The 24,915-nt window shown below is 45.5% G+C and overlaps 1 protein-coding gene across 5 annotated transcripts in view; it reads left to right on the top strand.

Annotated features, from left to right (window-relative positions):
• Nucleotides 1–24,915, top strand: part of aifm1 (apoptosis inducing factor mitochondrion associated 1) — a 109,045-nt gene that overhangs the window by 50,684 nt on the left and 33,446 nt on the right. For 3 of the 5 annotated variants that reach the window (XM_070883079.1, XM_070883083.1, XM_070883080.1), the window contains 6 exons: nt 3,642–3,779; nt 11,120–11,247; nt 14,810–14,940; nt 17,189–17,279; nt 17,657–17,741; nt 18,248–18,324. In XM_070883079.1, coding sequence (XP_070739180.1) covers nt 3,642–3,779; nt 11,120–11,247; nt 14,810–14,940; nt 17,189–17,279; nt 17,657–17,741; nt 18,248–18,324 — 650 coding nt within the window. The remainder of the gene's footprint in view (nt 1–3,641; nt 3,780–11,119; nt 11,248–14,809; nt 14,941–17,188; nt 17,280–17,656; nt 17,742–18,247; nt 18,325–24,915) is intronic. The other 2 variants (XM_070883081.1, XM_070883082.1) reach the window with 2 other exon arrangements.

Genomic DNA, 24,915 nt, shown 5'->3' with positions numbered 1-24,915 from the left:
CCATCAGCACTGAGGCTTCCCTTCTCACTGTCTCCTTCCCCTCCCTCCCCTCCTCTGCGCGGCAACAAGCCGCTGTCTCCTTCCCCTCCCTCCCCTCCTCTGCGCGGCAACAAGCCGCTGTCTCCTTCCCCTCCCTCCCCTCTCTCCACGGCAACAAGCCGCTGTCTCCTTCCCCTCCCTCCCCTCTCTCCACGGCAACAAGCCGCTGTCTCCTTCCCCTCCCTCCCCTCCTCTGCGCGGCAACAAGCCGCTGTCTCCTTCCCCTCCCTCCCCTCTCTCCACGGCAACAAGCCGCTGTCTCCTTCCCCTCCCTCCCCTCCCTCCATGGCAACAAGCCGCTGTCTCCTTCCCCTCCCTCCCCTCCTCTGCACGGCAACAAGCCGCTGTCTCCTTCCCCTCCCTCCCCTCTCTCCACGGCAACAAGCCGCTGTCTCCTTCCCCTCCCTCCCCTCCTCTGCACGGCATCAAGCGGCTGTCTCCTTCCCCTCCCTCCCCTCTCTCCACGGCAACAAGCCACTGTCTCCTTCCCCTCCCTCCACGGCAACAAGCCGCTGTCTCCTTCCCCTCCCTCCCCTCTCTCCACGGCAACAAGCCGCTGTCTCCTTCCCCTCCCTCCCCTCCTCTGCACGGCATCAAGCGGCTGTCTCCTTCCCCTCCCTCCCCTCTCTCCACGGCAACAAGCCACTGTCTCCTTCCCCTCCCTCCACGGCAACAAGCCGCTGTCTCCTTCCCCTCCCTCCACGGCAACAAGCCGCTGTCTCCTTCCCCTCCCTCCACGGCAACAAGCCGCTGTCTCCTTCCCCTCCCTCCCCTCCTCTCCACAGCAACAAGCCGCTGTCTCCTTCCCCTCCCTCCCCTCCTCTGCGCGGCAACAAGCCACTGTCTCCTTCCCCTCCCTCCCCTCCCTCCACGGCAACAAGCCGCTGTCTCCTTCCCCTCCCTCCCCTCCACAACAACAAACCGCTTTCTCCTCCACCCCCCCCTCCCGCTCAGCGGCATGAGTGGCCTTCTCCCCCCCCCCCCCCCCCGCTCAGCGGCACGAACGGCTTTCTCCCCCCCCCCCCGCCATCCGCTCAGCGGCACGAACGGCTTTCTCTTTCCCCCCCCCCCCTCCCGCTCAGCGGCACGAACGGCTGCAGAATTCTCCCTGGCTGAAGCACTTTCACACAGGTAGGAAGATGGTTTATTTAATCTTTTCTTTGCTTATAAATGTTTATTCAGGTTGGATTTATTTGTATAAGTATAAATAAGGATTTATTAAAAAATTTAATGACTTCCCTTCCCCCCCCCCCCCCCTCCCCCCCCACCTCGTTCTGGACGCCTAATTTGTAACCTGCGCCTGATTTTTTAATGTGTAGAACAGGTTTTTTCAGTTCTACAAAAATCTTCACTTGCTCCATTCTACTTTAGTTTGGAGTACGTTTTCACTGTGGAAACTTTCAAATCAGGCGTCAGTGGCCGGACACGCCTCCTTTTGAAGAAAAAATTCTGTTCCAAAGTGGAACTGTTCTAACTGACTAGAACTGCAGAAAAAAAAATGTGGAGAATTGTGATTTCTAAGATAGTCCGTTCTCCACCAGTTGCTCCTAAAAATCAGGCGCAAATCATGTGGAAACTTGAGCCCTTGGTGTCAGAGTAGTGGATCAAACTAGTTTTTGCAAGTTGCTTTTGGCTGGTATTAAATTTGCATGCATGTTGAAATACTCCAACTTTTTTTCTGCCTTGATCTTTTTGGATCCCCGTTCTCAATGGTTTGGTTTTGATTCAGATCATGCAAAGTGATGACTGCTCGTGCTGTTTGTGAAGCTGTTTTTGCTCTAAATGTGAACTTTGCCTGTTACAAGATATTGGTTATGTTTACAATTAAAAGACAAGAATGCTTTGATCTAGGTGAGGATTTAGTTACCCAAGCGGAACTGACTTATTGGGCTGGATTTTGCGGGGCAGGGTAAGTGGGCCGATCAGTGGCCGGTTAGGTGGGAAAGTGTTTTTTTTTCCCAGTGGATTAGGACACTGCTGTGAAACTGCTGCCACACACCTTTACCAAATATCAGGTCTGTCGGCGCTGAGAGATCTGACACGCAGCGGCAATTAAAATAATTAGTGGCTTGTTAACAGTCACTTAATATTTTTTTTCCCAGCTTTTTGAAATTGACAGGTTGCCCACCGGTTTCCCGCTGTGCCTAGGCAGGAGGTCAGTGGCCATTGAATTACCTGATGAGTTGACAGCTTCAAATGTCAAGTCAAAGCTCCCAGCTGAATGTTCTCTGAACCACTAGCATCTCTAAACTGCATTTCCACTACAGATTCAGAATGCTGCAAGTCTTTACACAAGTCTCCATCCAGTCTGACCTCATTACCTCTCCAACCATTGGCATTGCTTCTGTCATCTCTACTTCCCCTGCCATCTATTCCATCAGCATGGGTGCCCTGGAAACACTCTCATCTTGGTCCTCAGAATCCCACCATGATCAGCCCCCGCACCATGAGGCACACCAGCAATACCAACCTTCTCCACAATCAACCGATGCTGCACAGGACACAGGGCATCAGCAGCCGAGCACATTGCTGCCCAGGAGGCCAGGGATGGCCTCACCATGGCCAGGTTTACTTCACTTGACGCTGTACACCCTAGCTGTACACACAATGTGCCAGGTTGGCACCACCCCACACCAATACCATAAAACATCTCTACAATGCCCAAGCCATTCCTTTCACACTCTCATCACCATTGGGGAAGGGGGAGGATGTCTCACCATTCACTGCAATTCACTAAGCTACTTTCAAAGGTGCATACAAATCTGTCCAAGAATGCCAAGTGTTGAAAATAAAGATTTCAATGTTTGACACCACATTAACAGAAACTTTACATGAACTTTGCATAAAACACCCAGGTGCCTACCTTTGTGTTGTTAGTTGGTATGATTGCACTAGGATGAGGGTGAGTGTGAGGGGTGGCTCGTGAGATGGAGATGTGATAATGTAGATAGAGAAGGATGGGTGGAGCTGCAAGGTAAGTTGATGTGAGTAAGGATGTGCAGGAGTAGGATAGGGACGGCAGAGTGATGGGGATATGATGAGAGGCACAGCAGGATGAGGTTGAGTGTGACTTTGCAGTAACGTTTCGTGATCCACTGAAATCATTGAAATGTTTGCGGCACTGCAACCAGGTCCTCCTGACCACATCCTCCTGTGCAATGTGCAACGAGGGTGTGTTGATCTCCAGCGGAGGTCTCTTCCGCCCATGGGAGTGAAGAGGATCTCCCTGCATGCTATGACTCTGTCCATAAGCATATGGAGGGAATCATGGGAGAGCCTCGGTGTAGCAGTGCACCTCTGCAGTGCTTGTCAGTGTATGCAGCACCTCAATGCTGTAGAACGATGTCAAAATAAAGTTGGCCATGGTCCCTTTAAGGAAAGCGGCCAATCTTGGGAAATTTATTTCAGAGCTCGGAATGGAGGCAGCAGAGGGGCCCGGATCTGCCTCCACGGACCCGCTGTGGTTCGTAAAATTCAGCCCATTGTTTTCCATTGTCTTTTCTTGCTTTGTTCTGCATTGGTAGACTATATTTCATATTGTAGCATAGCAGTGAATTGCCCTAAACGTCAGGCAAATTTTGTCCAACCATTTCTGATTGCAGAATCGGCCTTTTCAGCTGAAGCCCCCAAAGGGGTTGCCACAGAAGTGCCTGAACAGGCCTCAGTGGAATTAACAGTAGAGAAATCTGAAACTGAGCAACTCTCAGAGACAGGTGAAAGTGGTAAGGATAAGATCGAAGGTGGGTCCTGACTTGCATTGTTTTCCCATCAAATGGATACGGTATTTTAGTTGTTATCTGGTCCTCCCCTGAACCGTTAAACCAAATCGATTCAAACATATTGGCATTGATTGCTCATGATTATAAATTTGTTACTTAAGGTTAAGCAAATTATACCCATGCATAGTCATCGGTCTTTAGTTGACGTTACTATAAAAAGAGAAGTGCTTCACATGGTCGAGGTAACATTTTTATAGAGGTGCATGGCTCATCAAAAACAGACTCCTAGTGCAGTTATTGATATGCTTGCTTGTATTGCCCTCAGAATGATGGGGGAATGTATGGGGTCAAGTTTCGGCCTGAGTTGCTCTTATTTTTTTTGGAGCGGCTGGTTTAGAATGGAGTATCTTAGAAATTGCAATTCTCGGCATTTAGTTTGCTCCAGTTCTAGTCAGTAAGAACAGTTTCATTTTGGAACTGATTTTTTTTTTCAAAAGGGGGCGTGCCTAGTCACTCATGCCTGTTTTGAAAGTTTAGGCAGTGAAAACTTACTCCAAACTAACTTAGAATGGAGTAAGTGAAGATTTTTGTACGCTCAGAAAAACCTTGCCTACATTTAGAAAATCATGCGTAACATAGAAACATAGAAAATAGGTGCAGGAGCAGGCCATTCAGCCCTTCCAGCCTGCACCGCCATTCAATGAGTTCATGGCTGAACATGAAACTTCAGTACCCCCTTCCTGCTTTCTCGCCATAACCCTTGATCCCCCGAGTAGTAAGGACTTCATCTAACTCCCTTTTGAATATATTTAGTGAATTGGCCTCAACTATTTCCTGTGGTAGAGAATTCCACAGGTTCACCACTCTCTGGGTGAAGAAGTTTCTCCTCATCTCGGTCCTAAATGGCTTACCCCTTATCCTCAGACTGTGACCCCTGGTTCTGGACTTCCCCAACATTGGGAACATTCTTCCTGCATCTAACCTGTCTAAACCCGTCAGAATTTGAAACGTTTCCATGAGGTCCCCTCTCATTCTTCTGAACTCCAGTGAATACAAGCCCAGTTGATCCAGTCTTTCTTGATAGGTCAGTCCCGCCATCCCGGGAATCAGTCTGGTGAACCTTCGCTGCACTCTCTCAATAGCAAGAATGTCCTTCCTCAAGTTAGGAGACCAAAACTGTACTCAATACTCCAGGTGTGGCCTCACCAAGGCCCTGTACAACTGTAGCAACACCTCCCTGCCCCTGTATTCAAATCCCCTCGCTATGAAGGCCAACATGCCATTTGCTTTCTTAACCGCCTGCTGTACCTGCATGCTAACCTTCAATGACTGATGTACCATGACACCCAGGTCTCGTTGCACCTTCCCTTATCCTAATCTGTCACCATTCAGATAATAGTCTGTCTCTCTGTTTTTACCACCAAAGTGGATAACCTCACATTTATCCCGATTATACTTCATCTGCCATGCATTTGCCCACTCACCTAACCTCTCCAAGTCACTCTGCAGCCTAATAGCATCCTCCTCGCAGCTCACACTGCCGCCCAACTTAGTGTCATCCGCAAATTTGGAGATACTGCATTTAATCCCCTCGTCTAAATCATTAATGTACAATGTAAACAGCTGGGGCCCCAGCACAGAACCTTGCGGCACCCCACTAGTCACTGCCTCTGCCATTCTGAAAAGTACCCGTTTACTCCTACTCTTTGCTTCCTGTCTGACAACCAGTTCTCAATCCACGTCAGCACACTACCCCCAATCCCATGTGCTTTAACTTTGCACATTAATCTCTTGTGTGGGACCTTGTCGAAAGCCTTCTGAAAGTCCAAATATACCACATCAACTGGTTCTCCTTTGTCCACTTTACTGGAAACATCCTCAAAAAATTCCAGAAGATTTGTCAAGCATGATTTCCCTTTCACAAATCCATGCTGACTTGGACCTATCATGTCACCATTTTCCAGATGCACTGCTATGACATCCTTAATAATTGATTCCATCATTTTACCCACTACTGAGGTCAGGCTGACCGGTCTATAATTCCCTGTTTTTTCTCTCCTTCCTTTTTTAAAAAGTGGGGTTACATTGGCTACCCTCCACTCCATAGGAACTGATCCAGCGTCAATGGAATGTTGGAAAATGACTGTCAATGCATCCGCTATTTCCAAGGCCACCTCCTTAAGTACTCTGGGATGCAGTCCATCAGGCCCTGGGGATTTATCGGCCTTCAATCCCATCAATTTCCCCAACACAATTTCCCGACTAATAAAGATTTCCCTCAGTTCCCCCTCCTTACTAGACCCTCTGACCCCTTTTATATCCGGAAGGTTGTTTGTATCCTCCTTAGTGAATACCGAACCGAAGTACTTGTTCAATTGGTCTGCCATTTCTTTGTTCCCCGTTATGACTTCCCTGATTCTGACTGCAGGGGACCTACGTTTGTCTTTACTAACCTCTTTCTCTTTACATACCTATAGAAACTTTTGCAATCCGCCTTAATGTTCCCTGCAAGCTTCTTCTCGTACTCCATTTTCCCTGCCCTAATCAAACCCTTTGTCCTCCTCTGCTGAGTTCTAAATTTCTCCCAGTCCCCAGGTTCGCTGCTATTTCTGGCCAATTTGCATGCCACTTCCTTGGCTTTAATACTATCCCTGATTTCCCTAGATAGCCACGGTTGAGCCACCTTCCCTTTTTTATTTTTACGCCAGACAGGAATGTACAAGTGTTGTAATTCATCCATGCGGTCTCTAAATGTCTGCCATTGCCCATCCACAGTCAACCCCCTAAGTATCATTCGCCAATCTATCCTAGCCAATTCACGCCTCATGCCTTCAAAGTTACCCTTCTTTAAGTTCTGGACCATGGTCTCTGAATTTACTCTTTCATTCTCCATCCTAATGCAGAATTCCACCATATTATGGTCACTCTTCCCCAAGGGGCCTCGCACAATGAGATTGCTAATTAATCCTCTCTCATTACACAACACCCAGTCTAAGATGGCCTCCCCCCTAGTTGGTTCCTCAACATATTGGTCTAGAAAACCATCCCTTATGCACTCCAGGAAATCCTCCTCCACCGTATTGCTTCCAGTTTGGCTAGCCCAATCTATGTGCATATTAAAGTCACCCATTATAACTGCTACACCTTTATTGCATGCACCCCTAATTTCCTGTTTGATGCCCTCCCCAACATCCCTATTACTGTTTGGAGGTCTGTACACAACTCCTACTAACGTTTTTTGCCCTTTGGTGTTCTGCAGCTCTACCCATATAGATTCCACATCATCCAAGCTAATGTCTTTCCTAACTATTGCATTAATCTCCTCTTTAACCAGCAATGCTACCCCACCTCCTTTTCCTTTTATTCTATCCTTCCTGAATGTTGAATACCCCTGAATGTTGAGTTCCCAGCCCTGATCATCCTGGAGCCATGTCTCCGTAATCTCAATCACATCATATTTGTTAACATCTATTTGCACAATTAATTCATCCACCTCATTGCGGATACTCCTTGCATTAAGACACAAAGCCTTCAGGCTTGTTTTTTTAACACCCTTTGTCCTTTTAGAATTTTGCTGTACAGTGGACCTTTTTGTTCTTTGCCTTGGGTTTCTCTGCCCTCCACTTTTCCTCATCTCCTTTCTGTCTTTTGCTTTTGCCTCCTTTTTGTTTCCCTCTGTCTCCCTGCATTGGTTCCCATCCCCCTGCCATATTAGTTTAAATCCTCCCCAACAGCACTAGCAAACACTCCCCCTAGGACATTGGTTCCGGTCCTGCCCAGGTGCAGACCGTCCGGTTTATACTGGTCCCACCTCCCCCAGAACCGGTCCCAATGCCCCAGGAATTTGAATCCCTCCCTGCTGCACCACTGCTCAAGCCACGTATTCATCTGCGCTATCCTGCGATTCCTACTCTGACTATCACGTGGCACTGGTAGCAATCCCGAGATTACTACTTTTGAGGTCCTACTTTTTAATTTAGCTCCTAGCTCCTTAAATTCGTTTCGTAGGACCTCATCCCTTTTTTTACCTATGTCGTTGGTACCAATGTGCACCACGACAACTGGCTGTTCTCCCTCCCATTTCAGAATGTCCTGCACCCGCTCCGAGACATCCTTGACCCTTGCACCAGGGAGACAACATACCATCCTGGAGTCTCGGTCGCGGCCGCAGAAACGCCTATCTATTCCCCTCACCATTGAATCCCCTATCACTATTGCTCTCCCACTCTTTTTCTTGCCCTCCTGTGCAGCAGAGCCAGCCACGGTGCCATGAACTTGGCTGCTGCTGCCCTCCCCTGATGAGTCATCCCCCTCAACAGTACTCAAAACGGTGTATCTGTTTTGCAGGGGGATGACCACAGGGGACCCCTGCACTACCTTCCTTGCACTACTCTTCCTGCTGGTCTTCCATTCCCTATCTGGCTGTGGACCCTTTCCCTGCGGTAAGACCAACTCACTACACGTGATACTCACGTCATTCTCAGCATCGTGGATGCTCCAGAGTGAATCCACCCTCAGCTCCAATTCCGTAACGCGGACCGTCAGGAGCTTGAGGTGGATACACTTCCCGCACACGTAGTCGTCAGGGACACCGGAAGCGTCCCTGAGTTCCCACATGGTACAGTAGGAGCATAACACCCGACCGAGCTCTCCTGTCATGACTGAACCCTTAGATACACTTAAATTGGCAACAACAATGCTAAAAATTACTGACTAATATAAGAAGAAAAAGAAAAACTACTCACCAATCACCAGCCAATCACTTACCCCCTAGGCTGTGACGTCACCTTTGTTTCTTTCTTTGCCTTCTCCCTGTAGCTGCACCGGCACGCCTCTCGCCAACCCCGGACTCGCGCTGCTCCGAGCTCCCGCCTCCTCGACTGACTGCTCGAACTGCTCGACTCCCGCTGGCCTTTATAGGCCTCTCGCCGACCCCGGACTCGCGCTGCTCCGAGCTCCCGCCTCCTCGACTGACTGCGTAGGTTACCTGCGTAGGTTACAAATCAGACGTAGGGAAGAGAGATGGTGGTGGGGGGGAGAGAAAGGGAAGTTTATAAACATGAAACACATCACTTTTATAAATAAAGAGTCAAAAATAATAAATGATAAATAAATCAATAAATCAACCAATAAATCAATCAGAAAAAAATTAAAAATTAAAAATTTAAATATCAATAAATAAAAAAATAAGTTTCTACTCACCGACTGCAGCACCGGGAGCTCTCCAACAGCTTGCTGGGACGCCCCCCAGTGTGTGTGTCTCTGACTCTGTCGGTGTCTCTCTCTCTCTCTCTCTCTCTCTCTCTCTCTCTCTCTCTCTCTGTCTGCCAGTGTGTCCCTCTCTCTCTGTCTGTCAGTGTCTGTGTTTCTGACAGCAAAGAGGGAGGGAGGGGGTAGAGGGAAGGAGGGCGGAGATGAGGAGGGGGGAGATGAGGAAGAGGGAGGGAGTGGGAGGGAGGGGGGGGAAGAGGGGAGGGGGGGAGGAGGGAGGTGAGGGGGAAGAGGGAGGGGGGGGAAAAAGAGGAATGGGGGAGAGAGGGAGGGGGGGGCGGGGAAGAGGAGATGGGGGGGGGGGGAGAGGAGAGGGAGGAGGCTGAACGGGCCCGGCCGACGTGAAGAAGCCGGGCCGAAGAGGGAGCGGACCGGACTTTAAGGGGGAGGGTGCCGGGGGAGCCGGAGTAGAGCGGGAGCTGGGGGTGGGGGGTCGGGGGGGGAGCAGGCAGCGGAGCGGGAGCTTGGGGGGTGGAGTCGGGCAGCGGAGCGGGAGCTGGGGAGGGATCGGGCAGCGGAGCGGGAACTGGGGGGGCTCGAGCAGCGGAGCGGGGGCGGGGGGCGCGGTGAGAGAGCCAGAGGGAGCGTGAGCTGAACAGGGGAGGAAGCTGGAGCCCACAGCCAGAGCAGGAGCTGAAGAAGAGGGAGGTGCAGCCTGACCTTCGCCGCCCCAGTGAGCCCATTCGGCCAGGGCTAGGGGCAGCGTGCTTCGGGCCCCTCCCACACAGTTTCTGGCGCCTGGAGCTACTGCACATGCGCACCCAATGTAGCGCGCATGTGCAGAGGTCCCGGCACTGCTTTTAGCGCAGGGACCTGGCTCCCCCCCCCCCCCCACAGCTCGTGCTGCACTGCGCCGAGGGCCTGGATTGACCTGAGGGAGTGGAGAATACCGAGGTAAGTTTTTGGCGTGGTTTTGAGCGCGGAAATCAGGCGGGGCTGCGTCGTTCTCTGCGCCCGAAACTTGACCCCAAAATGAGTAACCGATTTAGATATCTAACAGCAGGAAATCAATTATTTTTGCTTTGTAATTCTCGATGTGTAAATTTGAAATTGTTGCATTATACTCTGCTTGATTATACCAATTCAAGTATAACATCGCACATTTCAATTGTTCTTTTCTCATTTTATTTCATGTTATTTATGCAGTTCATTAAAAGTAAACTATAATCTGTTGTAAATACAATTACAACAAAAATTTTGACAATTCCATTAGTTAAAAAAACAATATAGTTTGGCACTATATGTTTGATTGTTACAGGAAAAGAACCCAAGTCAAATATATTGGGGGTGATGAGAAAGGAAAGTCCATTGTTAGTTGTTAATGATTAACTTTGTGTGAGGGATAGATGGCCTGTCGTCTGGCAGGGAGGTCGGGGGGAAACAAGTGATGGCAAGAGAAAGAATTTGATAACTGTTTCAGTAAGATGTCTGGTTTAGTTGAGATTCTTTGACTCTTGACGAAATCAGTTTCTAACCAGCCTCTGAAACACACATACATACATTTAATTCCTTACTGCAGCAGTGAGAGCTAACAAATGCAAAGTACCCAGTACAGCAAGTGCTGCATTTTGTGTATTAAAGACATCACCCTTTTTAATTGGTTAGCCTCATAAACATGAAGACCATATTTCCAAAAAGCACTTTTAAGATAGTAATTGCAAACATTTGATAAAACATGTGCTTTTGGGAAAGGTGTGAAGCATCTGCAGTCTGTGATTCCAACATGGTACATCATACAGTTTTTCCCTTTCCTGCTAATCATCAGTTGATGTTGCATTATAAACTCCAGCTGTATGTTATACACTGTCGCTATTACCTAGTCCACTAGAAACTCCATTTAGTGTAAGCAGCAGCTGCTTCGTAGTTCTAGCTCTGTGTTGTCACCTGAAAGACATTCTTTGAGATTGAAGTTTATTCTGCTCCTAATTACTTTTTTTCTTGATGGCAACTTTGTGAGCTTTTCCTGTTCTGAGAAGATCTCTGATAAGATCACTGCTAATTCTGGTATTAAATAAGATGATCCCTCATCATGGTTGTTGCTCGATACTGTGCAGAATTTGGTAAAAGTTTTTTCTTTCCTCTTCTGACAGCATCAACAGTTGTACCAGTCAGTGCTAGGCCTGACATCCCATCACATGCACCTTATCTTCTGATTGGTGGAGGAACTGCATCATTTGCAGCAGCTAGATCTATCCGTGCACGAGATCCTGGAGCAAGGGTGGGTAACAACCTCACTACTTCATTAGACTGCTTTCTAATTAAGTGCATATTTGGACTGACCCTTTCCCTATGGTGTTTCGCTAATTAGGGCAGACATCAAGAGAGTCCCAGGTTCAATCTGTGTTAAGTTAGCTGATCTCTGGCAGGGCAGCAATGGGAGAGCGACAACTGATCTCAGCACCCCTGGGTTAGAGAAGGGAAAATCAGCCGGTCTGCCTGCTCCTGTTTGCTATTCAGTGATCCCTGCTGTAAGGGTAATGTGTGAGAAAGTCAGTTGCAGGCAAGATCATGGCCCCTACAGTCGAGTATCAGGCTGATATTGTCTATTCTTTAGGTTCATAGCCAAAGAATGGCCACTTGAGCTAAGTAATGAAGGGTGCCTGGTACCAATAGACCTCTATCCGTACAAGGACTCAAGGCCTTGAAAAGTGGAAGGGAAAAAATAAATTCATATACAGTAGTCCTGGTGAGGGATGTTGTGTTTTCAATTTATAGCGTATTAAATTTAGTTTAATTTACAATTTTGTACATATTCTCTCAAAAAAATTAGAAAATGTTACGTTTTACAAAATGTAATTATTTCAAAAGATGTATCACATGCAATACTGAAATGGTTAAAGAATTTTAATAAATACATCTATATAAAGGCAGGTGAATAACTCGAAACTGGTTAAAGGGGATGAGTGACATATGACAATTTGAGTCTCAGATTACAAGATGCTGGTGGTAGGTTAGTGATTTGGGTCATCTATTCTGTTTGTCTAAAACAAAAGTAAATGTGTGAACTCCGTTTTAAAGACAAAGAACTATTGTGTGCTCATTGGTTATTTTCCATTGAATCTTTGCACTGGTCAAGGTATGGACCCTTAGTGCAGTGGAATGGAGTGTTCTTCACTGTCGGCACTAAAGAGACAATTTTCTCAGTTGTAGCTATTAGTTGGGATTCTCAGAATTAATGAACAGAAAATCATAGTACATTTGGAACTTCTCAATATGCGTGGCAAATGGCGATGCTTCCTGCTGGTAGCATGAAATCGGAAAATCAACCCACCAATGCCAGCTTTGAGTTCTCTAAATAAACGGTAGAACAGCAGATGAAGGTCTCTATTCTGCTTTCCCAATGTGCCTCAATACAGCTTCAATCAAATGCACTCCTCCATCAGTGTGTGTGTTGCATTTGCATCAGTCATTCCTGTGACCCTGCTAAACCTGACGGGCAAAAATCTGTGCTGATGATGGATAGTGATATGCTGCTGGCACATGTCTATTAGGAACAGAGTTGGAACTATCCAGGCTCATTTCACATGGGATCCTTCCAGCCAGCATCAACAGTGTGTAGGTTTGGGGCAAGGGGTTCACTTCTATTGTTGAACAGTGACGTGGAAGTGCTGGTTCATTTATTTTGAATATATGCTCTCTGTTTTCTATGTACATCCAAAAGTACTGCAGAAACATGATTTGACAGAAAAATTCAGCAAATTTGGAAATTATCCTTTGAAAAAAAATTGAAGCTTAGCTTAAGCTATTTGGAATGGAATGAAGAATTCTTTAATGTATATCTCACGGTGACAAAATCATTTAATAACCATTTTTCATGTTGAGAGTTCTGCACAATGTAAATATATTCCTAAGTTCATTATAAAAATTAATGAGTAATAACTTATTATATAATGGAACATGATGGCTCGTATCTGCTTTAGTGCTTCATAATTTGCCTGACTAACTTGTATAAAAGTTCTAACATTTACAGATTGCGTGTTTGTGTTTTATTAAATATATTGGGCCCAAATTTCCACACGATAAAAAACGGGCGCCCCTCCGAGCTGGGCGCCCGTTTTTCGCGCCTAAAACGGCGCCGGAAAAAAAACTCGCAATTCTGGAGAGCCCTGCAGCTCCTTGTCTGTTTGGCGCGACGCCCAGGGGGGCGGAGCCTACACTCGCGCCGATTTTGTAAGTGGGAGGGGGCGGGTACTATTTAAATTAGTTTTTTTCCTGTCGGCAACACTGCGCGTGCGCGTTGACGTGTTCGCGCATGCGCAGTGTGAAGGAAACATTGGCACTCGGCCATTTTTGTAGTTCTTTGTAGCTGTTTAGTTTTTGAATATTTTTTAATAAAAGCACATTGCCATCAGCACTGAGAAGGCTGCAGGAAGCCTCAAAGTCTGGAACGGCTTCTCCCCCCCCCCCCCCCCCCCGCGTTTGGTCGCTCGCCCGCCGTCTGGAACGGCTCTCCCCCCCCGCCCCCCCCCCCCCCCCCCGCGTTCGGTCGGTTGGGTCCCTCCCCGCCGTCTGGAACGGCTTCCCTGCGTTCGGTCGGTCACCTCCCTCCCTCCCTCCCGCCATCTGGAACGGCTTCCTTCGCCACCCCCCACCCCCGCGTTCGGTCGGTTCCCTCCCTCCCTCCCGCCCACCCGCCTTCGGGAACAGCTGCCTCGTTTTGTGAGGCTTGCTGCAGCATTCTTCCTGGCTGAAGCACTTTCACACAGGTAGGAAGATGGTTTATTTAATCTTTTCTTTGCTTATAAATTTTTATTCAGGTTGGATTTATTTGTATAATATTTGTATAAGTATAAATAAGGATTTATTGTAGAATTTAATGACTTTCATCCCCCCCCACCTCGTTCTGGACGCCTAATTTGTAACCTGCGCCTGATTTTTTAATGTGTAGAACAGATTTTTTCAGTTCTACAAAAATCTTCACTTGCCCCATTCTAACTTAGTTTGGAGTACATTTTCACTGTGGAAACTTTCAAATCAGGCATCAGTTGGCCGGACACGCCTCCTTTTGAAGAAAAAATTCTGTTCCAAAGTGCAACTGTTCTAACTGACTAGAACTGCAGAAAAAAAAATGTGGAGAATTGCGATTTCTAAGATAGTCCGTTCTCCACCAGTTGCTCCTAAAAATCAGGCGCAAATCATGTGGAAACTTGGGCCCATTGTGTCTGAGTTTGAGATTTGGCCTATGATGGCAAAATTTATATCTTTTAATGAGATTTTGCATTAGGCAGTTCCTCATCTGTATATTAAAATTGGTATGTCCTTTCAGCATTCAGTACGGAGTTTTCAGTGTTAATTGCCTCCACACCGTGTTACATTTTTAGTTGCCTGTGATGCCTGCAGGTGATGCTCTAATAGGCTTTTCCTATTTAGAGTACTGTGTGCTTGGTTTGATAATGTGGCTCAACCTTACCAGAGAAGCTGCAGGACAGGAAATAGAGCTGACAGCAAAATTGATGCTGAGATGAGGGCATTAACACCCTATTGTTATAAAATAGCACGCCCTCTGACTCGCCTTGAGAGTCTCAGTTAGCTTAGACAAGTGAGGCAGAAAGTAGAATCCAAAAAGGCAGGACATAAGTTGATAAAATAGAAGATGATTGAGTTTCTGTGATGCAATGGTCTATCTAAGAAATAAATAACTACTTCACAATTGTGATGTTCACATTTGTTGTATGGGCAGCCCTGGTACTTCAGCAAGGTAGAGGCATATAGCAGTATATTTATTGGAGTTGGGTCATAGTTTGGATTCTCAAGTGTTTGATATGTTGTGTATGTTTTAGGTCCTGATAGTTTCAGAAGAATCAGATTTGCCATACATGCGGCCGCCGCTTTCGAAAGAACTCTGGTTTTCTGATGACTCCAGTGTACCAGAAACACTAAAGTTTAAGCAATGGAATGGAAAAGAGAGGAGGTAAGCACATGACATCGCTAAAATCTTAAATTTAATTGTTGCTTAGCAGTTGTCTTTTCTTTCAAACTTAACATTGCTGCATTATAACAAAATATTGACAAGATATGGAATTTTTGCTTTCCTTTTTTCTTCCTCAAAAAAAAACATTGGTAGAGACCTATTTTACCACCTTGTTTAGGCAATGGTTATTAAGTGGGAGGCAAAAGTAGCATGCTTTTCAGAAAACGCTCTTTATTTTTCTTTTGAGGTATATGCTTACGACTTAACCTAAAGAGGGAAAAAATCAGCCAGGGTTCTCACTGCAGATCATCAAGTGCTCCCTCAAAACCAGTCTCTGCAGCAAGGTCCACCACATTATGCGACAGCAGAATGTAGATTATGTGGAAAGTCCATTTTTTAGCTTGCATACATCTCTATTGATTAAAATACCCCTCTATATAAATCTTTTTTTTTAAATAGTACCGGTTGGACCTCTTTGGTCCGGCACCCTTGAGACCCGACTGGTGCCAGAGAATTTTCCGAACCACGTGAGGTTAACTGGTGACAATGCTGCTGACAAAGACCCAGACATGTTCTGCGCATGTGCAGGGAGAGAAGCGGCGGGGCGAAGAGAGAGAGAGAGAGAGAGAGAGAGAGCTGAGCCGCAAACCTCCGAGTCTCCCGCTGAGCCACCGCAGAGGCCGGAGTAGTGGGTTGGGGGGGGGGGGGGGGGTGCGGCGGGGGAGGGAGGAAGGAGAGAGAGGGAGAGAGATCGAGAGCGAGACGGAGAGAGATCGAGATCGAGACGGGGAGAGAGATCGAGACGGGGAGAGAGATCGAGACGGGGAGAGAGAGAGAGAGCGAGACAGACAGAGAGAGAGAGAGAGACGGGCGGGCCAGGCCCAGCTTCGGCGCCTCAGTTAGCCGCCTGCTCTTTCCTTGCCCAGCCCGCTTACCTCAATGAACAGCGTGGGATACCACCCACACCAGGACTGATGCCAAACCCCAAACCAGGGATGTTTCTGGACTAAAGAGTCCAGGACTGGAGAGGTACAACCTGTATATACAAAAACAATGATGCACTTTTTTATTTTAGAAAAATTGGGCATTTAAAACTGTTTGAAAATGGTTTACTGTGCTTAGCGCAAGTCTCCTAAGAGTTGCTGCAATAAAGCTACCACTTAACACCTGCCTGTCTTCCTGACTTCATACCTGAGATCAGTAAAGTTCACTAAAATGGTGGTTTTAGCACCGATATTTTAACCATGTATCATCTGTTGTGAATTGAACCTAAACATTAAAAGAAACTGTTCAAACTTGTCTTTTCCCATTTCCAGTAAGCATTTAACTGATATATCCTTATTTATATTTATAGTGCCAGTGTGCTCAGCACTTCAGTTAAAGAAAATGATGCTACATTTATACAGTTAACACACTAGGAGATACATTGTTGTAATTTTAAATGGGCAACTCACTACTGCAACTGTATTCATTGCACAACGAGATACAATTTGTAAATACTGGCACTTTAAACATTTAGAACACAGGCTACATTTGAGCTTCTGCAAACCCATGTGATTAAGGAATTAAAATCAATGATCCCCATGCATTTCATTTTTTATTCAGTCATCTGCCTAGCAGGTGTTCTGAATTTGAACGCTGTTGAGTGTCACCATTTTTAAAAATCTAAATTGATTTGCAATTTGTTAATCCCTCTGCATTTCACATTTTCTGCATGTCGCCACCTACACTGGATTAAGTTTCTGTGAAACCAACTGATTAAGTAATTGAAATCAATGGGGTTAGATAATCCCCATACATTCACCTTTGCAGATAAAGCATAACATTGTGAAATGCATAGAGGTTAACATGCTGCAAATCAATAAGAATGTTAAAAAACTGTATTAAGTCAGCAAGCATTCCACTACAATCACAATACAGGAACCTGCTTGGGGAAGAAAAAAGTGAAATTAAATTCTGTGGTGGTTTCAGTGGCTGCAAAATAATTGAACACTTGGGATCTTGGTATCTGGGCCATGAAATTTCATTGCGGGATAATAGGTGCAAATTTGTGTAAAATTCTCTGCACTATTTTAGCAGAGATGTTAACCCTTTTAAATGGGTTAAGCAACAAAAAGAGGAATTTTGGATAAATGTGTTTGTACCACACAGTGTAATTTAAAGGCCCTGATTTTTAAATTGTAATGCTGGTACTCCGTTTCAAAACTGTAAAAGAAGTTTGGTTAATTTGCAATTTTCATATTTACAGCATTTATTTCCAGCCCCCATCTTTCTATGTCAGTCCTCAAGACTTGCCTTTTGTGGAGAATGGAGGAGTGGCAGTGTTGACTAACAAAAAAGTAAGTCCAAAAATTTGAATTCAGTGATTGCACCAAGTTAACACCAGATTCTATTGTGATGTTAGAAATGATATTGGTGTTGTATAATTTTTCATAAATATATGAAGATAGCAATACACTACACATTTCTCTGTAGGGAATAGCTCAGGTACTGCATATTCTTATTGCACTTGATCAAAATATGTCACTTTCTCATTTTTTCCTTTGTTTTCGTGAACTTACATTTCTCTGACAATACTTTGGAGTAGTAGCACATTTGATAGTGTGGAAACAAGCTTGGGTATAAACACACAGGGCACAAAACCATTAAGATGTTTTGTTGTCGGAAGGCCTTTTTAATTACATGATTTGTTTGTTTTCTGTTTCTGCATCTTTAGGTTGTACACATGGATGTCCGAGGGAATAAAATAAGATTAGACAATGATTCAGAAATAACATACGATAAATGTTTAATAGCAACAGGTAAATGATATATTTTAACACAGGCAATCCTTTGAATTTAGCTCATGGCCTCTTCTGAGCTTCATTCTTATTCCAATCTATATTTTATATGTCCAGTTAAAAGGTTTGTGCTATTTAGTATCAGTATAAAGCGAGCAATCAAATCAATGTTTTTCGCCTATTGCGGAAGAGTTTCTGAAATTATTCATTTATTGTGAACAATAAATAACTTAAACTTTGTGCAAACAAACTGATTTTGTTTCATCTCGCTGGTGTTTTATTTTTAAATGTGTAACTTGGCTTCTCGATCTGGTCTCCCCTGGTCACACCCCTATGACAGTATGGTTGATGGAATGATGATTGCAGGGGGAAATCCACCCTTTCATGCACTGTACCACCTTTTTGTTTTATTAGTGCTATATTTCATACTTTCTCAAATGATTTCCAGAACTTTTGCTTACATTTGTTTTTTTTTCTCCCTCCTCCCTTTCTGTTTTCCTTATTCAGTTTTCTGCTTGTGTCCCTAGGTGGAATTCCACGTAACCTTCCAGCACTTGAAAGAGCAGGAGAAGAGATGCAAAAGAGGACAACTCTATTCAGGAAGGTAACTGCAGTATTACTTCTGTGACTTGTGCCCCATACTTCTCCCATTTTTTGTGATTACATTTCCACTCTTGTACCACGTTTTGCATTTAAGCTCCAATACAATGTGGCAAAAAGATAATTATATGCATGGGACAGGAATATTCCAGTTTCAGTCCCTGGTCTGTGTTAAGTTAGCTGAAGGGGAAGGTCGTAGAAGCACTACAGTTGGTCTCAGCACTCCTCGACAAGGGATGGGTAAATTAGCCTGGGGTACTGCTCCTGATTAATATTCAGTGATTCCCTCATAGAATGTGTGTGCACGCTTGCACACTCCTGGACGTGTACGGGCAGGATGAGATTGATGCCCTCCAGAGTCAAATAGCCTATGACGCTCACTGTTTAGGTTCACACGTGGCCAGTTAGGAAGGTGCTAGAGGGCTGCCATCACTCATGGTACCACAAGAGCCAGCTGTATCAGGAGAGTCGGGATGAAAAATCTAATCTGACATTGCAACATGCTAGTCAACTGTACTGCATCGTTTGATCACAAACTGCACTGTCCTACCATTTTGTTGATTGCAAAGATACTTTATTAATTTGGGTTATAACTCATGGTGTTACAAGATAGTTATGATAGAAAGAAAAAGAAGAGCTTACATTTATATAGTGCCATTCATGCTCTGAGGTTGTCCCAAAGCACTGTACAGCCCGTTAGTTACTTTTGAAGTGTAGTCACTGTTGTAATGTAGGAAATGCGGCAGCCAATTTCTGCACAGCCAGCTCCCATAAACAGCAATGTGATAATCATCAGATAATCTGTTTTCCTAGTGATGTTGATTGAGGGGTAAATATAGGACAGGACACCCTTGCTCTTCAAAGTAGTGCCACAGGATCTCGGTTTAACGTCTCATCTGAAAGATGGCACCTCTGACAGTTATCAGTTTAGGAGGGTGGGGGTGATACTTCTTTTGGTAAATAGAAGTTGCAGTGCATGGCATGTCATGACATGCATTGGTGTTGTGTTGGTGCCAGTTGTACTCCGGTTGGAAAACCATAATTCTGCCATAAAACCAGCAATCTTTTTGGATGGGCCTCAGTGAAAGAAGTGTAACTAAATCAGAAATTAACCGGTACTGCAACATACTTCTGACACTAATGCAGATGCAAATATTGTGTGAAGACTGTAACATCATAGTCATTAGCCCTGGCTGGAAGGCTTGACATATGCCAGTTAGTTTCCTTAGTACTGCCCTGAAGTGCCAACGTAGATTTTTGTGCTCAAGTCTGTGGAGTGGGACTTGATGATGCATTAGAAGATTCCGTGCTGTTAGTAAGATGGCATTAAATGTGTGAAGAAAGTTAACTACATGCAAAGCTAAAAAACTGACACTACAAAAAGTAAAATGGCTGTTGGGAAAAGCTTGTGTTTATATATTTTATTCCCATTTTAGATATTAAAATTCATCAGTGTTCAAATTGTCTGTCATCCTACAAGTTTCTATCCTATCACAATTTGCCTTATAATTTTTCTTAACTAACTGGCATATCTCAAGCCTTCCAGTCAGGACTAATGACTGTGATGTTGATCTTCACACAATATTTGCATCTGTATTCGTGTAGAAAAAATGTTGCGGTATGGTTTAATTTCTGATTTAGTTACACTTCTTTCATTAAGACCCACCCAAAAAGATTGCTGGTTTTATGGTAGAATTATGGTTTTCCAATCTTAGTACAACTGGTGCCAACACAACACCGATGGGGAGCAGCGTCGTCGGAGAGGCAGTGTGGGGAGGCCTATAAAGGCCCAGCGTTTCGTCGATGAGGCCAGCGGGGAGCAGCGTCGTCGGAGAGGCAGCGTGGGGAGGCTTATAAAGACCAAGCATTCGTCAAGGAGGCCGGTGGGGAGCAGCGTCGTCTGAGAGGCAGCGTGGGGAGGCCTATAAAGGCCCAGCGTTCGTCGAGGAGGCCAGCTGGTGCAGCTACAGCAGGGTGAGAAGGCAAAAAAGTAGAAAGAAATCGAAAGGTGATGTCACAGCCAAGTGGGGTAAGTGATTGGCTGGTGATTGGTAAGTAGTTTTTCTTTTTCCTTTCTTTATCTGTAAGTAACCTTGTAGCATTGTTGTTGCCAAATTAAGTTAATCTAAGGGTTCAGTCATGGCAGGAGAGCTCAGACACATATTATGCTCCTCCTGCAATATGTGGGAAGTCAAGGACGCTTCCAGTGTCCCTGACGACTACATGTGCGGGAAGTGCATCCACCTGCAGCATCTGACAGACCGCATTGCAGCACTGGAGCTGCGGGTGGATTTACTCTGGAGCATCCAAAATGCTGAGAATGACGTGAATAGCACATTTTGTGGGTTGGCCACACCGCGGGTAAAGGGTATACAGCCAGATAGGGTATGGGTGACCAACAGGAAAAGAGCAGTGGAAGGAAGGTAGTGCAGGGATCCCCTGCGGTCATCCCCTGCAAAACAGATACTGCTTTGGGTACTGTTGAGGGGGGTAACCCATCAGAGGAAAGCAGCAGCAGCCAAGTTCATGGCACCATGGGTGGCTCTGCTGCACAGGAGGGCAGGAAAAAGAGTGGGAGAGCTATAATGATAGGCGATTCTATTGTAAGGGGACTAGATAGACGTTTCTGCGGCCGCAATTGAGACTCCAGGAAGGTATGTTGCCCCCCTGGTGCAAAGGTTAAGGATGTCTCCGAGCGGATGCAGGAAATTTTGATGGGGGAGGGTAAACAGCCAGTTGTCGTGGTGCATATAGGTACCAACGATATAGGTAAAAAATGGGATGAGGTCCAAAAGATGAATTTAGGGAGCTAGGAGCTAAATTAAAAAGCAGGACCTCAAAAGTAGTAATCTCAGGATTGCTACCAGTGCCACGTGCTAGTCAGAGTAGGAATCGCAGGATAGCTCAGATGAATACGTGGCTTAAGGAGTGGTGCAGAAGTGAGGGATTCAAATTCCTGGGGCATTGGAACCGGTTCTGGGGGAGGTGGGACCAGTACAAACCGAACGATCTGCACCTGGATAGGACCGGAACCAATGTCTTAAGGGGGGTGTTTGTTAGTGCTGTTGGGGAAGGGTTAAACTAATATGGCAGGGGGATGGGAACCTATGCAGGGAGGCAGAGGGAAATAGAATGGGGGTAGAAGCAAAAGATAGAAAGAAGAAAAGTAAAAATGGAGGGCAGAGAAACCCAAGGCAAAAAGGGCCACATTACAGCAAAATTCTTAAGGGGCAAAGGGTATTAATAAGACAAGCCTGAAGGCTCTGTGCCTCAATGTGAGGAGTATTCGGAATAAGATAGACAAATTAACTGCACAGATAGCAGTTAACGAATATGATGTAATTGGCATCATGGAGACATGGCTCCAGGGTGACCAAGGCTGGGAACTCAACATACAGGGGTATTCAATATTTAGGAAGGACAGACAGAAAGGAAAAGGAGGTGGGGTGGCATTGCTGGTTAAAGAGGAAATTAATGCAATCGTAAGGAAGGACATTAGCTTGGATGGTGTGGAATCGGTATGGGTGGAGCTACGGAATATCAGAGGGCAGAAAACGCTAGTGGGAATTGTGTACAGACGACCAAACAGTAGTAGTGAGGTTGGGAACAGCATCAAACAAGAAATTAGGGATGCGTGCAATAAAGGTACAGCAGTTATCATGGGTGACTTTAATCTACAAATTGATTGGGCGAACCAAACTGGTAGCAATGCGGTGGAGGAGGATTTCCTGGAGTGTGTTAGGGATGGTTTCCTAGACCAATATGTCAAGGAACCAACTAGAGGGCTGGCCTTCCTGGACTGGGTGATGTGTAATGAGAAAGGACTAATTAACAATCTTGTTGTGCGAGGCCCCTTGGGGAAGAGTGACCATAATATGGTAGAATTCTTTAAGCTGGAGAGTGACACAGTTAATTCAGAGACGAGGGTCCTGAACTTAAGGAAAGGTAACTTCGATGGTATGAGACGTGAATTGGCTAGAATAGACTGGCGAGTGATACTTAAAGGGTTGACGGTGGATAGGCAATGGCAAACATTTAAAAATCACATGGATGAACTTCAACAATTGTACATCCCTATCTGGAGTAAAAATAAAACGGGAAGGTGGCTCAACCGTGGCTAACAAGGGAAATTAAGGATAGTGTTAAAGCCAAGGAAGAGGCATACAAATTAGCCAGAAAAAGCAGCAAACCTGAGGACTGGGAGAATTTTGTAATACAGCAGAGGAGGACAAAGGGTTTAATTAGGAAGGGGAAAATAGAGTATGAGAGGAAGCTTGCTGGCAAAATAAAAACTGACTGCAAAAGTTTCTATCGAGAAAAAGATTAATTAAAACAAACGTAGGTCCCTTGCAGTCAGATTTAGGTGAATTTATAATGGGGAACAAAGAAATGGCGGACCAGTTAAACAAATACTTTGGTTCTGTCTTCACGAAGGAAGATACAACTAACCTTCCAGAAATACTAGGGAACCGTGGGTCTAGTGGGAAGGAGGAACTGAAGGAAATCCTTATTAGGCGGGAAATTGTGTTAGGGAAATTGATGGGATTGAAGGCCGATAAATCCCCGGGGCCTGATAGTCTGCATCCCAGAGTACTTAAGGAAGTAGCCCTAGAAATAGTGGATGCATTGGTGATCATTTTTCAACAGTCTATCGACTCTGGATCGATTCCTATGGACTTGAGGGTAGCTAATATAACATCACTTTTTAAAAAAGGAGGGAGAGAGAAAACGGGCAATTATAGACCGGTTAGCCTGATATCAGTGGTGGGGAAAATGTTGGAATCAATTATTAAATATGAAATAGTAGCACATTTGGAAAGCAATGAAGGATGGTCCAAGTCAGCATGGACTTATGAAAGGGAAATCCTGCTTGACAAATCTTCTCGAATTTTTTGAGGATGTAACTGGTAGAGTGGACAAGGGAGAACCAGTGGATGTGGTGTATTTGGACTTTCAAAAGGCTTTTGACAAGGTCCCACACAAGCACATGGTATTGGGGGGTAATGTACTGACGTGGATAGAGAACTGGTTGGCAGACAGGAAGCAGAGAGTGGGGATAAACTGGTCCTTTTCAGAATGGCAGGCAGTGACTAGTGGAGTGCTGCAGGGCTCGGTGCTGGGACCCCAGCTATTTACAATATACATTAATGATTTGGATGAGGGAATTGAGTGTAATATCTCCCAAGTTTGCAGATGACACTAAACTGGGTGGCAGTGTGAGCTGTTAGGAGGACACTAAAAGGCTACAGGGTGACTTGGACAGGTTAGCTGAGTGGGCAAACGCATGGCAGATGCAGTACCATGTGGATAAATGTGAGGCAAGAAAACAAAGGCAGAATATTATTTGAATGGCGGCAGATTAGGAAAAGGGGACATGCAACGAGATCTGGGTGTCATGGTACATCAGTTATTGAAATTTGGCATGCAGGTACAGCAGGCGGTGAAGAAGGCAAATGGTATGTTGGCCTTCATAGCTAGGGGATTTGAGTATAGGAGCAGGGAGGCCTTACTGCAGTTGTACAGGGCCTTGGTGAGGCCTCACCTGGAATATTGTGTTCAGTTTTGGTCTCCTAATCTGAGGAAGGACGTTCTTGCTATTGAGGGAGTGCAGCGAAGGTTCACCAGACTGATTCCCAGGATGGCTGGACTGACATATCAGGAGAGTCTGGATTCACTGGAGTTTAGAAGGATGAGAGGGGATCTCATAGAAACATATAAAATTCTGACGGGACTTGACAAATTAGGTGCAGGAAGAATGTTCCCGACGTTGGAGAAGTCCAGGACCAGGGGACATAGTCTAAGGATAAGGGGTAAGCCATTTAGGACTGAGATGAGGAGAAACTTCTTCACTCAGAGTTGTTAACCTGTGGAGTTTCCTACCTCGTTGTTGATGCCAGTTCATTGGATATATTCAAGAGGGAATTAGATATGGCCCTTACGGCTAAAGGGATCAAGGGGTATGAGAGAAAGCAGGAAAGGGGTACTGAGGTAAGTGATCAGCCATGATCTTCTTGAATGGTGATGCAGGCTCGAAGGGCCGAATGGCCTACTTCTGCACCTATTTTCTATGTTTCTATGTCATGACACAGCATGCATCGCAACTTCTATTTACCAAAATAAATCTCACCCCACCCTCCTCAACTGGTAGGTTCCTTCCACATGCATTTTGTTACCAACATTCTCCCTTTCTCTACTCCTGTCCTGAAAACATTGACTGCTTCCTAGGGTGCTGATCCACAGTTACTCGTCGCTCTAGTACTATACCGAGTTGGCCACGTGTGAGCTTAGATAATAAGGCTATTTCCCCATGAGGAGAATTGCAGCTGTGCCTAATCTGTCCTCACCTGATGTTCGTGCACTTACCTCTAGCGGGGCTAATTGTATAGCATTAGGGTGACAATCCTCGCTGTCTTTTATTTCCTTTCCCTCCCTACCCCTCACTCCCCGCTCCCACCAAACCTCGGGGCTCTGGGTCCAATTGTAACGACCCACCATGTGGCTAAAATCTGCACGTTGAATACTGACACGAGATTGAAATTGAGACATTCAACCTCGCACCTTCCTGGTATGTATGGCTGAAAAATTCATGATGTTA

Source organism: Pristiophorus japonicus, chromosome 6, assembly GCF_044704955.1.
Source record: "Pristiophorus japonicus isolate sPriJap1 chromosome 6, sPriJap1.hap1, whole genome shotgun sequence".
NCBI lineage: Eukaryota > Metazoa > Chordata > Chondrichthyes > Pristiophoridae > Pristiophorus > Pristiophorus japonicus.
The sequence above is the reverse complement of the archived record's forward strand: the minus strand, read 5'-3'. Positions and strand labels throughout refer to the sequence as shown.